Source organism: Pituophis catenifer, unplaced genomic scaffold (assembly GCF_029215685.1).
Source record: "Pituophis catenifer annectens isolate HBS135680 unplaced genomic scaffold, rPitCat1.0.hap2 SCAF_1, whole genome shotgun sequence".
NCBI classification, from domain to species: domain Eukaryota; kingdom Metazoa; phylum Chordata; class Lepidosauria; order Squamata; family Colubridae; genus Pituophis; species Pituophis catenifer.
The window spans coordinates 15,472,753-15,486,594 of NW_027256881.1; the positions used below are offsets into that span (position 1 = coordinate 15,472,753).

The following is a 13,842-nucleotide window of genomic DNA, read 5'->3' on the forward strand; positions in this document are numbered from 1 at the left end:
GGGAGTTTTTTATTGTTGGACAGTTTTTCTGTTTCAATTATAGGTGCACCTCAACAGCACTCATGGTTCGGCCCACTCACTTGACACAGATGCATTGCTGTCTTCAGGAGAGTCTCTCAAGTCGGACAATGACATGTTTAAAGAGGGACTGCGTAGAGCTCAGTCAACAGACAGTTTGGGAACATCAGGATCTTTACAAGCCAAAAGTTTGGGCTACAACAATAAAGCCAAATCAGCTGGGAACCTTGATGAATCTGACTTTGGGCCACTGGTTGGGGCAGACTCTATATCAGAGAACTTTGACACTGCCTCCCTGGGCTCTCTGCAAATGCCTGGTGGGTTTATGCTAACCAAAGACCAGGAAAAAGCAATCACAGCAATGACACCAGAGCAGGAGGAAACCGCATCCCTTCTCTCCAGCATCACACAGAGTGTAGAAAATGCTTATGTGTCTCCTAGTGGTTACCGTTTAGTTAGTGAAACAGAATGGAATCTCCTTCAGAAAGAGGTATGCCTTTGTACGTACTGTAAACTCCCATCTGAGGATTATTTTATAGAGAATGATTTGTGTATTATTATACCTCTCTCCTGAAAACTTCTTGATTTTTATCCAAAATGGCTACAGTTGTTGTAGCCATCCTCTCAGTGGGATTTATACACATTCTTCTATGAAGCTTCCCAGAGAAATAATGGTTTTATGTTCTCCAGGTGCAAAATGCTGGGAACAAGCTGGGAAGGCGCTGTGACATGTGTTCAAATTATGAAAAACAGTTGCAAGGCATCCAGATTCAGGAGGCTGAAACAAGAGATCAGGTGAGTGCAGCCTGGTCTCTCATCATGCAGAAAGTGAAATGATTCCAAGAGGTAATGAGAAATACAAACAAGTCATCTTTCACAGTGGTGAAATCTAAAATTTGTTACTACCGGTTCTGTGGGCGTGGCTTGGTGGGGAGTGGTAATATGACTGGGAGGGCATGGCCAATATATTTTATTTTATTTTTTTACTTTTAAAACCATTTTTTCTACAACCTCTTCGGTGAAGAGGTTGTAAAAGAAATGCTTTCAAAAGGCTCTGATGATCCCAGCTGAGTTGCCTGATTGGCAGAGGGTTTTTAAAAAATCAGGCAATTCTGCTGGGATCATCAGAGCTTGGATCGTCAGAGCCATTTAAAAGAAAAAAAAGCCTCTGATGATCACGCGGCTCAGCTGGGCATGGGGGGGGCAGGGATTTTTGCTACCGGTTCTCTGAACCACCTGCCTCCATCACTACCGGATTGGGCGATCCGGTCCGAACCGGGAGCATTTCACCCCGATCTTTCACTTAGGGCCATTTAGTTACTAATTACAGCACCAATACTACCCTATCTTTTCACAACTCAGGGCGATTTATGTCATATTAATAAAATCAAATGCAGTAAAAATCACAAAAGCAACCCATGTTCATTGATCACCCCATTAATCTTTCATCCTATTAAAGGTTTTAGTGTAAAATGAGAAGGAGACTCTGTGAACCCCAGATGTTGTTCCTTTTCAGTTACTATTCCAGTTTTGGGTATTGTGACTTGACTTCTTAGGATCCAACATATTTAAAACTCACTAATTTGGACAACAGAGTATATGAAAAAAGTTACCTTTCTAATAAATGAGACATTTATAAGAAAACCATCGAATAAGAATAATAAGAATAAACAATTGGACAGTGAAAACTCTCAGCAGATTCCCCAGTTCCAAAACCTTTGCCCTATGGGAGCTAGCCTTTGAACTCATTCTCAGTAATATTCATGCCTAATCCAAGAATAGTCACGTCAGTGTGTGCAACTGAAGTGCCTGTTGCTATCAATGCCAAGGAAAAGGCTGCTGGGCCTTAAGACAAAGTTAAACAGTGGGTAGAAACAACGTTACTAGCTCTTAGCCTCTTCTGCTATACATTATGAATTCTTGCGCTTTCTTCTGTACACATAAATTAATGCTGCTTGTGCAAACTTAACTGCTTGTGTTAATTCAACGATCAATTAGTTCAGCATTATTTATTATACAGGAGTAAGAGATCAATTGAAGGCAGATTCACCTCTGGATCCTTGTGAAGCAACTTAATATAAATATTGCTTCTGTCCTGACTTTTGCAATAAAATTCATCTGCTGTTTATGCGCAACAGTTCAGATTGTTTAAACGGTACTTAACTGAACGGTCAATTAGTATTGGATGAGTTGGATTTGGAGTTCATTTGTTAAAGACTTTGGGCTTGTTTTTAAAATCAGAGTTGGTTTTTGAAGTTGATTGAGTTGGACTAATTCCCTGCATGGACTGATTCCACACATGATGATTTCCCAGTTATATCATTATGCTTATTTATGTGTATAGTTTATGGGTCACTTACACATGCAGAGATTTCTGCCTTCCACCTACCTCTGATAGCAAATTTGTTCTTATTTTCATGAGAAATGAGAGCACCTAATTTTGGGGAAGGGTTCCTTTGTTTGCTTTCAACTCAGTTCAGCCTCTTATTCATACTCAAATATATGTACAAGTTGGAGGTTGGAGGAATAGTACCTGATCCTGTGCATAAACGCTCCAGCAGATAAACAAACAGTTTCCTTTTTTAAAAATCTCTAGTGGCCTTACTATAGTATAAACTGTATTTAACAGAGCTTTTAAATTTAGTCTCTTCATAAACATTTGGATGAGGTACTTGATTCTATGTTCTGTTATGAATGTTTACATTTCAGAGAATGAAAGCAAATTGTACGGTATTTCCATTAATGCTAAAAGAGGAAATAGTGCATTTTTATTAACATAATCAAACACAACAGATAAACTTTCTACCCTTTTAAGATAAAGAATTCAGAATTCTGTAATAACATTTTGTTCTGGGGTCAAAGAAACAGATGGCTGTGATGTTAAAAGAGGTTATATGGTTAAGCAAAGAGAGCATGGACTGTAATGAAACTCCAATTTGTATGGTTTCTTTATCTATTCCACCTTGTTTCTAAATTATAAGCATAGATTTTGTCTTGGAGAAAAATTAACTTTATTTAGAAAAGGGATGTTTATGGTGCATTGTTTCTGACCCCATAGGTGAAGAAACTTCAGATAATGTTGAGGCAGGCCAACGATCAACTAGAAAAAACAATACGAGAGAAACAGGATCTGGAGGAATTTATGAAACAAAGTAGTGAAGACTCAGTCAATCAGGTAAAGAAAATCTTACAGAAGACTAAAAATTCTTAAGTGAGAATGACCCTTGCATAGAGCCTATATTTAAACTGGTTGATTCTTTTTACACCAGTTGTGTACTACAGAATGTACTGGAGATGATTTAAGAGTATGTTTATCTTGTAAAGTTAACAGGATCAAATAGCACTTAGCACTTGGACTTATATATCACTTTTACAGCCCTCTCTAAGCGGTTTTCAAAGTCAGCAAATTGTTCCTAACAATCTGGGTCCTCATTTTACCAACCTCAGAAGGATGGAAGGCTGAGTCAATCTTGAGCCGGTAAGAACTGAACTGCTGGCAGTCAGCAGTTAGCAGAATTAGCCTGCAATACTGCATTCTACTGTGCACCACGGCCCTTGATGATTAATATACTAATCATATACTAATATGATTAGTATAAGGTTGTTAGTATAGTTTGGGAATTAAAAAAAACACTCCAAAAGGCAGTGGTGGTAAGCCAATTCTGTACTGTTAATTTTTTAAAAACTCTGCAGATAGTCGTCAACTTACAACTGGTTGTTTAACATTCAAAGTTACAACAATCTCAGAAAAGGTGTTTACTTCCAGCCATCGTAAAATGTTGCCCCTCCCTCACAGCCTCATGACTCAATTTCTGGTGCTTGGTAACCAGCTTGCTTTTATACCAGTTATCAAGTGCCCTGCGATCATGTGGTCGCTATTTGCAATCTTCTCTACCAGATTTTCCAGAGGATCAATGCGGAAGCTGGCAGGAAAGGTTGCAAGTGGAGGGGATGGGGGAAAGTTGAAATTGTTTGTGTGCTGCAGGAACAGAGTTGAAATCTTGAAGAAATCAGCTCCATTCAGGAGCCCCACAGAGGGATGAGGAAAACATTCAGCTGATCCACTGGGAGATTGTTTTACAGATGCAGCTGGGAATGCCAGGATTGTGGGCTTTGCTCCATGACCGAGATTCTGGTTCCAGTTGTGGTCATAAATTGAAGTCTACGTGTACATGGATGTGTTTGTGAAATCACCAGAGGCAGAGCTCAATTTGGAGTCTACCTTTAAGTATTTTGGAGCACTTGCCCCATTGTTACTGAGTTTTCAGCATGGAATTCTGTAGGAAAAAAAATGAAAATAAGTCTGCTAAAAGATTAGGAAAAAAATTGTATACCTGTTATATTATGCCGTTTTGTGTTCATGATGTGTGTGTATAATTTATTCATATTTCTTTCTCCCCCCCCCCTTCTTTTTGACAGATCTCATCACTTACTGCTAGAGCTCAGGAATCTGATGCCTTACTTAATGAATTACAGCAGGCATTTTCTCAAGCTAAAAGAAATGTCCAAGATCAAATGGTAAACAGTGAAAAATTATTTTAATACACATATTTGAATATATTTGTTGTTTATTCTATATATTATTATAGTTTTATATTATCTGTATTATTCCATTTATTTGCACTGTAGAATGAAATAAGCTTTTTCTACAGACAAGTATCACCCTTGGGTACTATCCAGTTCTAACTGAGTATGGAGGACAGCTTAGGATATTCTAGTTGGTTTTGCTGTCAAAAGCCTGCACAGAATGTATCTGTTTCTTTATTTCTTGTCCTTATTTGAAGAGCAAAACCATCTATATGTGCTACAAAATGCACAAATTGGTTCATAAGAATAGCCAGTGAATCAACAAGGGGATACAGACTCTCTGGGAAGGGGATCTTTCTGTATCTTCTCTTCAATACACCTGCAACAGGCTAGACTAACAGTCTTCTATGATTAAGATCTGCAGTTGGAATTACTTTACGCTGTTTATGAAGGAGAAATTTGGAACCTGCCCTAACCCAATTTGGCACTCTGCATCAGTGGCTAAGACGCTGAGCTTGTTGATCGAAAGGTCGGCAGTTCAGCAGTTCGAATCCCTAGTGCCCCACAATGGGGTGAGCTCCCATTACTTGTCCCAGCTTCTGCCAACCTAGCGATTTGAAAGCACGTAAAAAATGCAAGTAGAAAAATAGGGACCACTTTTGGTGGGAAGGTAACAGCTTTCCGTGTGCCTTTGGCATTTAATCATACTGGCCACATGACCACGGAGACGTCTTCGGACAGCTCTGGCTCTTCGGCTTTGAAACGGAGATGAGCACCGCCCCCTAGAGTTGGGAACAACTAGCACATATGTGCGAGGGGAACCTTTATAGTGTTGTGTAATACAATACACAAGTGCCCCGTAACGGGGTGAGTTCCCATTACTTGTCCCAGCTTCTGCCAACCTAGCGATTTGAAAGCACGTAAAAAATGCAAGTAGAAAAATAGGGACCACTTTTGGTGGGAAGGTAACAGCGTTCCGTGTGCCTTCGGCATTTAATCATGCTGGCCACATGACCACAGAGACGTCTTCGGACAGCGCTGGCTCTTTGGCTTTGAAACGGAGATGAGCACCGCCCCCTAGAGTCAGGAACGACTAGCACATATGTGTGAGGGGAACCTTTTGTCAATTATATACTGTTTAAGGAACATACTGGTCTGCTTGGCAGTAAACAGGAGGGGAACCCAAATGATGTTAGTTTGGCCATTTTCTGATGATGTCTGCCTGCAATGTTGGGGAACTAAGATCCCAGTGGCATCTACAGGGATGTCAACACAGACAAGATAACAGTATTGTGTAAAATTATGGCAAGTGTATAGAAATGGCAGTCACAATGTACATGTTGATGATGCTGTGGCCACCATGCTGCCTGTTTTCATATATACATTGTGGCTGCTCTTAGGTCTAACCTACTCACAAGGTTATTGTGGGGAAATAGGAGGCAGAAACATTATATACGCCAAAAATCAATGCTATACCAGTCTACTAAATGAATACATTTAAAGCACCAGAACTGCTTATTTTTGTTCCTACTTGTGCACTAGGACAGTATTTATGATGAAGGCCATGGTTTCAGTTTTATGGTAATTCAGATAATCTTTCTTACAATATTGAACAAGGGCCACCTGTACTTTTCGAAGCTGGGACCTAGAGAGGATTGCTGTATTGTCTAGATAACACAGAACGGATATGTGTTGTCTAAACATTCAGCTTGTCTAAATGGTGAAATATCACTTTGTCTTAATGGGCCAGAATGAGATTTAGGAAAATGCTGAACAGAAAGGAATACAATTGATCAGAATGTTACTTGATAAGAGGCCTAGGGGGCATGTCATTATGGAGGCAAGCCCAGAAATATAGTCAGGAAGTCAGATTGGGACAAAGGTTAGGTCTGAATTTCAGTTGGGTGGATTTCCCATAAACTGTGCTGCCTGTGAAATAACAGCTTAAAAGTGGTAAGAATACAGTTTGGCCAGCTTCCTAATCAGCTGATCTATTGTTCTTCAGTATTTTGGAGGAAATCATGTGCCCTTGGAGGGGTCTATGTTATGCAGCCAATTATACAGTTATTCTTTTTCCTAGAACTGTACTCTCCAAACTTCTTTCACTTAATGTAGATTCCTGTGTTTGTTCTTTGTTTTCCTTTAAAGTTACTAATTATGAATTATTGCAGAATTGTATCTGCTGTGGCTAATTTACTCCTTAGAATGTTAACATTGCTAAGGCCTTGCTAAACAACTGAACCCAGTCAACTATTAGTGATTCCAACAAATCACAGTTGGAATAAGTGAGCCAAATCTTTTGTAAATGCAGAATCTCTACTTAGTTTCTTCAGGAAGTGCTTAATATCTCATAAGTCATTGCGCCAGGAAGGTACTGGCAAGACTTTCCCATTGGCAAGGGAGGCAGCAATAGATGTGAGCTGGTCAGCATCCAGTCAGTGTTTGGGAAGTGATTTCTGAAAATCAAAGGTTTAACTTTTTAGTTGGGTCTCCTCTCCAGCTCTTTCTCTTCAAGACATGGTGGCAAACTGATTTCTTTAACTGGGTTTATGTATTTTTACAGAATGCTTACGTTTGTTTTGGGTTGAACAGTCTTACATACTAGCTATATCGTTTAACGGATTTCTTTTCTTTTTTCTTTTTTTTTTTTAGTATTTTAACTGAAAACTTCACAGTTCACCTATTTAGTAAGTTGTGGGAATAGGGAGAAAGTCATGGTGAGCAAGGATATTCTGCATATTGGTGTTTTTTTCCTGTTTTGTCCACTACCTGGTTCCACCATATTAAGAATGAAATGTGAGTTAATCTGAAGAGCTGATTTTTTTAGGGTTTAATTCTTTCTTTGTTTGCTGGAGGCTGTCCTGATGCAGTCACGAGAACTTGTTTCAGAGGAATTGGTGAGGCTCCAGAAAGACAATGAAAGCCTTCAAGGAAAACACTGTCTGCATGTATCTTTACAGCAAGCTGAGGATTTTATCCTTCCAGAAACTGGAGAGGTAGGATACCTCTTGGTTAATTTTAAATAGATCCATTTGGGACGTAATATTGGGTAAGACATTCACTAAAGTTTAGGAATAATGGCCATCACTTTTTTTTAAGATTAGAAAAGTAGAAACTTGTTTCTAGTAATGTATGTGAGAAGATCCACATGTTGATTATAATTCTTATCTAAACTGAAATCTTAAATTAGTAAAACCTGCAACCCTATCTGTGGTTATGTTTTGTGTTTATCTGTCTTAATCTAGATAACTTCCAGTATATCTTGAACAATCACTGGTATTTTCATGCTAAAGCAGCCTGTACTATATTTTGTTATTATCTTATCTTTTTGTTTCGTAAGAAAAAAAGGGTGTTTCTTAGCTATAAAGTGTATGATTTGTAGCTATATAAGTTAAGTTCCTTCCATTTCTGCTTGAAAGCGTTTGACACCAAGGAAGATAGCTTATTATGCAATTGTGGTAATATGTTTTCAAACAACATTCTAAGCAGGACTCTTTGAAATTGTTACAGTCTGGAATTGTTGCTTGGCATCTGTAGTAAATGGATTAACAGAAGAAAACAATATAATGACTTTGCCACTTGGTAATTATTATAACTCCCCTTGTTTTTTCCAGTCATCCTTAACCCAAGGCCCTCCAACTTTTAACTTATATAGGTTACATATCTGGAGGGAATGAGGTTGGAACAATTATATTAGGCCCCAAATTACATGGCGGCTCCCTAGGTGGCTCAGTGACTAAGGCACTGAGCTTGTCGATCAGAAAGGTCAGCGGTTTGAATCCCTATAGGTCTCCTGCGTGAGCAGGGGGGTTGGACTAGATGATCTCCAAGGTCCCTTCCACTTCTGTTACTGTTACATGAGTTGCTGGCCTTAAAAACATCTTCCTGGTAGCTGACACCCCAACATTGCTCATGAACTTGCCCTTGTGTTAAACATTAAATTAACAAAGCTCTTAATTTAAAATTGCTGTGGAATATTTTTTAGTGTTAAACTCCTGACTCCCCTTACTCTTTTTTTTTTTTAAAAAAAACACCAGTGAAGAGTCTAGAGAATTTTCTTTACCTGGAATTATTATATTTTAAAACATTCAAGACTGTTTCCCTTTTTGTATCTTTCCCTCCTTTTGTCCTTTTCAAAATCAGTTTCCAATCAAAGTCCCTTATAGTTATTACATGATGGTATATATATGCGGGAAGACAGTTTGGCCTTTGTTTCAGGAACTCCGTGATTTGGTCCTCAAGTATCGTGAAGACATTATTAGTGTACGAACTGCTGCTGATCATCTGGAAGAAAAACTGAAGGCAGAAATTTTATTTTTAAAAGAACACATTCAAGCCGAACAATGTTTAAAAGAGAACATAGAAGAGACTCTGCAGCTAGAAATAGAAAATTGCAAAGAGGAAATAGGTGAGTCTAGGGCTTTCTTTATATTTAGATATCTTCATCAATGACTTGGACAAGGGGACAGATGGGGAACTCATCAAATTTGCAGATGACACCAAGCTGGCAGGAATAGCCAACACTCCAGAAGATAGACTCAAGATACAGAAGGATCTTGACAGACTTGAACATTGGGCGCTATCTAACAAAATGAAATTCAACAGTGAAAAAAAGCAAGGCTCTACATTTAGGGAAGAAAAACAAAATGCACAGGTACCGTATATGTGGTACCTTGCTCAATAGTAGTAAGTGTGAGAGGGATCTTGGAGTCCTAGTGGACAACCATTTAAATATGAGCCAGCAGTGTGCAGCAGCTGCCAAAAAAGCCAACACAGTTCTGAGCTGCATAAACAGAGGGATAGAATCAAGATCACGTGAAGTATTAATACACTTTATAATGCCTTGGTAAGGCCACACTTGGAATATTGCATTCAGTTTTGGTCGCCACGATGTAAAAAAGATGTTGAGACTCTAGATAGAGTGCAGAGAAGAGCAACAAAGATGATTAAGGGACTGGAGGCTAAAACATATGAAGAATGGTTGCAGGAACTGGGTATGTCTAGTTTGATGAAGAGAAGGACTAGGGGAGACATGATAGCAATGTTCCAATATCTCAGGGGTTGCCACAAAGAAGAAGGAGTCAAACTATTCTTCAAAGCACCTGAGCGTAGAACAAGAAGCAATGGGTGGAAACTAATCAAGGAGAGAAGCAATTTAGAACTAAGGAGAAATTTCCTGACAGTTAGAACAGTTAATAAGTGGAACAACTTGTCTGCAGAAGTTGTGAATGCCCCAACACTGGAAATTTTTAAGAAGTTGTTGGATAACCATTTGTCTGAAGTGGTGTAGGGTTTCCTGCCTGGGCAGGGGGTTGGACTAGAAGACCTCCAAGGTCCCTTCCAACTCTGTTATTCTATTCTATTCTATTTAAGCATCTTTCAGGGCATTCCACTTGCCTTCCTAATTTACTAGACCCCTTCCTAGTTAATATGAGCTGAATATGAGTCCATAAATGAAATGAAAACCTTTCCCCATCTTTTAACAGCTGCTGCATCCAGTCTAAAAACAGAATTGGAGCAAATAAGAGTGAATAAAGAGCAGGTAACTTATCTAAAGACTTTGGGAGATGTTCAGTATGCCATGGCAAAAACCTTCCATCTAGTGGTGGAATTCAATTTTTTTTACTACCAGTTCTGTGGGCGTGGCTTGGTGGATGTGGTGTGGCTTGGTGGGCATGGCAGGGGAAGGATACTGCAAAATCTCCATTCCCATCCCACTCTGGGGCCAGCCAGAGGTGGTATTTGCCGGTTCTCCGAACTACTCAAAATTTCTGCTACCGGTTCTCCAGAACCTGTCGGAACCTGTTGGATTACATTGGTCTCCTACTCAAAGGTCTTCATGTCTGTCTCAAACATAGAGTAAATCTTTATCTAGTACTGTGGTTATTCCAAATTATTGGGAGTAGAGGGAATGTTGTACATCTTCTTTCCTAGTTATGCTTTTTTTTCTGGGCATAAAGAAGAACTGCTAGCAGAGGGGCAACAGAAAAGGAAATACATTTTGAAAGCATTTAAATGAAACCATCAAAATAGTGGTTCTTCATGCTTGTTTCCCTCTTTTCATGATAAAGTTTCTGCCTAAGATTGAGGATCATATTCAAGGCCACAAGCTACTTTGGAATAATGGTAGTAAGGTACATGTCAAAGGACTAATTAATGTTGCTATCAGATTTTTATGTATACCTGGCATAAAACTGCTTGCTCTCTGTACATCCTGACATCACAGTGGCAAAACAAGTAGTCAGAAAACAGATGGTGTCAGGAACTTCTGAGCAGCAGAGATTAAAATAATTGGTGATAACTTCAGTGTTTGTTTTCAATAAAGGAGAGGTTTAAATAATGCCACAAAAGATTTTACAAAAGCAAAAATGGATAGCCTGTAGAAGAGCCCTAAGTAGTTGGTTAGCACTGGGGAGCTTTTAGCTCATTTAATACATTCTTCCCTTTTCATAGTTGGAATCCAACTTGAAAGAAAAGATACAGCAGTTAGAAAACTTTGAGGAGAGAGAAAATGATCTTGAAGAACAGCTGAAGAAGGAAGTTGCCACAAAGGTAAGTAATTTTGACATTAAAGAGTACCGAGTTGGTATATGGGGAGGGGGCCGAAAGTGCTCAAGCCTAGTCACTGATGGAGTCACTTTGTCATTCTGTTGCTCCCCTCTGGGAGGAGGTTTCGAAGTATCTATAGCAGGACTACCAGATTCTGTAACAGCTTTGTTCCCTATGCCATCCATCTGGAAAACTTGCAAGATTCGTTTCTCTCACCATGCACATGTATACATCCGAACTAGACTGTTGTTTCTCCGTGTCATATAATATATGCGGGTATATGCATAATTTTGTATTTATTTTGTCATGTTTATGTAGTGTAGACGTGGAAACCTTTGAGAGCTATATGCAACAAAATTTCATTTTAATGTATGCCAATTAGTGTACTTTCAAAGTGACAATAAAGTTACTCTAAGTTCTAATTGGGACAAACAGTTCACAAAAGAAGGGACTTGAATGGGATCAATACTGTATTTCTGAAATCAACAAATTCCAAATAGATTTGAAAGGAATACAGGGAACAGGCAGCCAGGCAGCAAATTAGATTCAGTACAATATGAGCAATATATGCAGATAGGGAATGAAGGATAGGAAATGAGAACGAGGAAGCCCAATTTCATATACCTAAAGATGTGGTTTAGATAATAGAATAGAATAGAATTCTTTATTGGCCAAGTGTGATTGGACACACAAGGAATTTGTCTTCGGTGCATAAGCTGTCAGTATACATAAAAGCTATAAGTGATAAATCATGATCATAATCATATAAATACATTCATCATAAATCATAAGATACAACACTTAGTGATAATCATAGAATACAGTGCAGTACAGGTGATAAGAGGTCCCTCCTTTTCTAAAACACTTCCAGTGTTCTCTGACTAGGAAGGCCATCATGCAGCTACATTTATAAATACGCCCCATATCTCCAAAATGCAGAAATCATTGCTGTTTCCTTTCCCAGGCTAATTTAGAACACATGATGTTCGAGGAGAAGAATAAAGCTCAACGGCTTCAGACAGAATTGGATGTCAGTGAGCAAGTACAGAGAGATTTCGTTAAGCTTTCTCAGACCCTTCAGGTAAGGTGATCACTTGGGAACAAAGACAGTGAAAAGTGTCTGTTCTTGGATTTTTCTAGCCACTAGAATTACGTTTTTTTGTTTTGTTTTGTTTTTTAAATATAATAATTCCATCTTCAATTAAACAGTGTGTCGTCCGGGTACAGATATCTTTGTAAAATAATAATCAAGATTTACAACAATATTCATTACATTAACATTCTATAATATTAAAATGATAATATTAAACATAATAATCATAATATTTGTTTCTCTCTCTTAACATATCTTCATTTCACTAATCTTTTTCTTTTGTTTTTCTGTTTCTAACTTCCATTTTTGTTATCTAACCACTGATAAAATAAATCTCATGTCATATAATATTCAGTTTGTTCTTTTTTCTTTAATTGCTAGCGTTAGTCTATTCATTTCTTATTTATTTATTTATTTATTTGTTTGTTTCCATTTCTATACCGCCCTTCTCCAAACAGGACTCAGGGTGGTGAACAGTCAAAGTAAAAAACAGAACATACAAAATTTAAAAACAGTTTAAAATAATTAAATATTTTGGCTGTAAATTAAAACAACCCAATTTAAAATCAATTTAAAATTTAACTCAAGCCAGCTAGTTGAAATAAATAGGTTTTCAGGGTCCGACAAAAAATCCGGAGGTCTGTTATTGTACGTATCTCTGGGGGGAGGTTGTTCCAGAGGGTGGGCGCCGCCACAGAGAAGGCTCTCCCCCTGGGGGTCGCCAGCCGACATTGTCTGGCGGACGGCACCCTGAGGAGGCCCACTCTGTGCGAGCGTACTGGCCGGTGGGAGGCTATTGGTGGCAGAAGGTGGTCTCGTAAGTACCCCGGCCCTAAGCCATGGAGCGCTTTAAAGGTGGTCACCAACACCTTGAAGCGCACCCCGAAGACCACTGGGAGCCAGTGCAGCTCGCGCAGGAGAGGTGTCACATGGGAGCGCCTCGTCGCCCCCATAATCCCCCGCGCGGCCGCGTTCTGGACCAGCTGGAGCCTCCGGGTGCACCCCAGGGGGAGCCCCATGTAGAGAGCGTTGCAGTAGTCCAGGCGGGAAGTGACGAGTGCCTGAGTGACTGTGCGTAGGGAGTCCCGATCTAGAAAGGGGCGTAACTGGCGTATCAGGCGAACCTGATAAAAAGCCCCCCTGGCCACGGCCGTCAAATGATCTTCTAAAGACAGCCGTGCATCCAGGAGGACGCCCAAGTTACGAGCCCTCTCCGTGGGGGCGAGTGATTCGCCCCCAATAGCCAGCGATGGCGTCAGCTGGCTATATCGGGACGCTGGAAGCCACAGCCATTCGGTCTTGGAGGGGTTGAGTCAGAGCCTGTTTCTCCCCATCCAGGCCCGCACGGCCTCCAGGCACTGGGACATCACTTCAAGGGCATCGTTGGGGTGGCCTGGGGTGGAGATGTACAGCTGGGTGTCATCAGCGTACTGATGGAACTCCACCCCGAAGCCACGGATGATCTCACCCAGCGGCTTTACATAAATGTTGAACAGAAGGGGCGAGAGGACCGACCCTTGTGGCACCCCACAAGCAAGGTGCCTCGGGGTCGACCGCTGCCCCCCTGTCAACACAGATTGCGACCGGTCAGAGAGGTAGGAGAACCACCGCAGAACGGTGCCCCCCCCCAACCCCGCCAACTGGTGCAACATGAT

The 13,842-nt window shown here is 40.0% G+C and overlaps 1 protein-coding gene across 1 annotated transcript in view; it reads left to right on the top strand.

Moving 5' to 3' along the window:
- Positions 1–13,842, top strand: part of RABEP1 (rabaptin, RAB GTPase binding effector protein 1) — a 71,964-nt gene that overhangs the window by 53,429 nt on the left and 4,693 nt on the right. Inside the window, exons 9-17 of the mRNA XM_070932087.1 lie at positions 44–508; positions 709–813; positions 3,077–3,193; positions 4,438–4,536; positions 7,401–7,541; positions 8,764–8,953; positions 10,032–10,087; positions 10,999–11,097; positions 12,059–12,175. Of these exons, the coding sequence (XP_070788188.1) occupies positions 44–508; positions 709–813; positions 3,077–3,193; positions 4,438–4,536; positions 7,401–7,541; positions 8,764–8,953; positions 10,032–10,087; positions 10,999–11,097; positions 12,059–12,175 (1,389 nt within the window). The remainder of the gene's footprint in view (positions 1–43; positions 509–708; positions 814–3,076; positions 3,194–4,437; positions 4,537–7,400; positions 7,542–8,763; positions 8,954–10,031; positions 10,088–10,998; positions 11,098–12,058; positions 12,176–13,842) is intronic.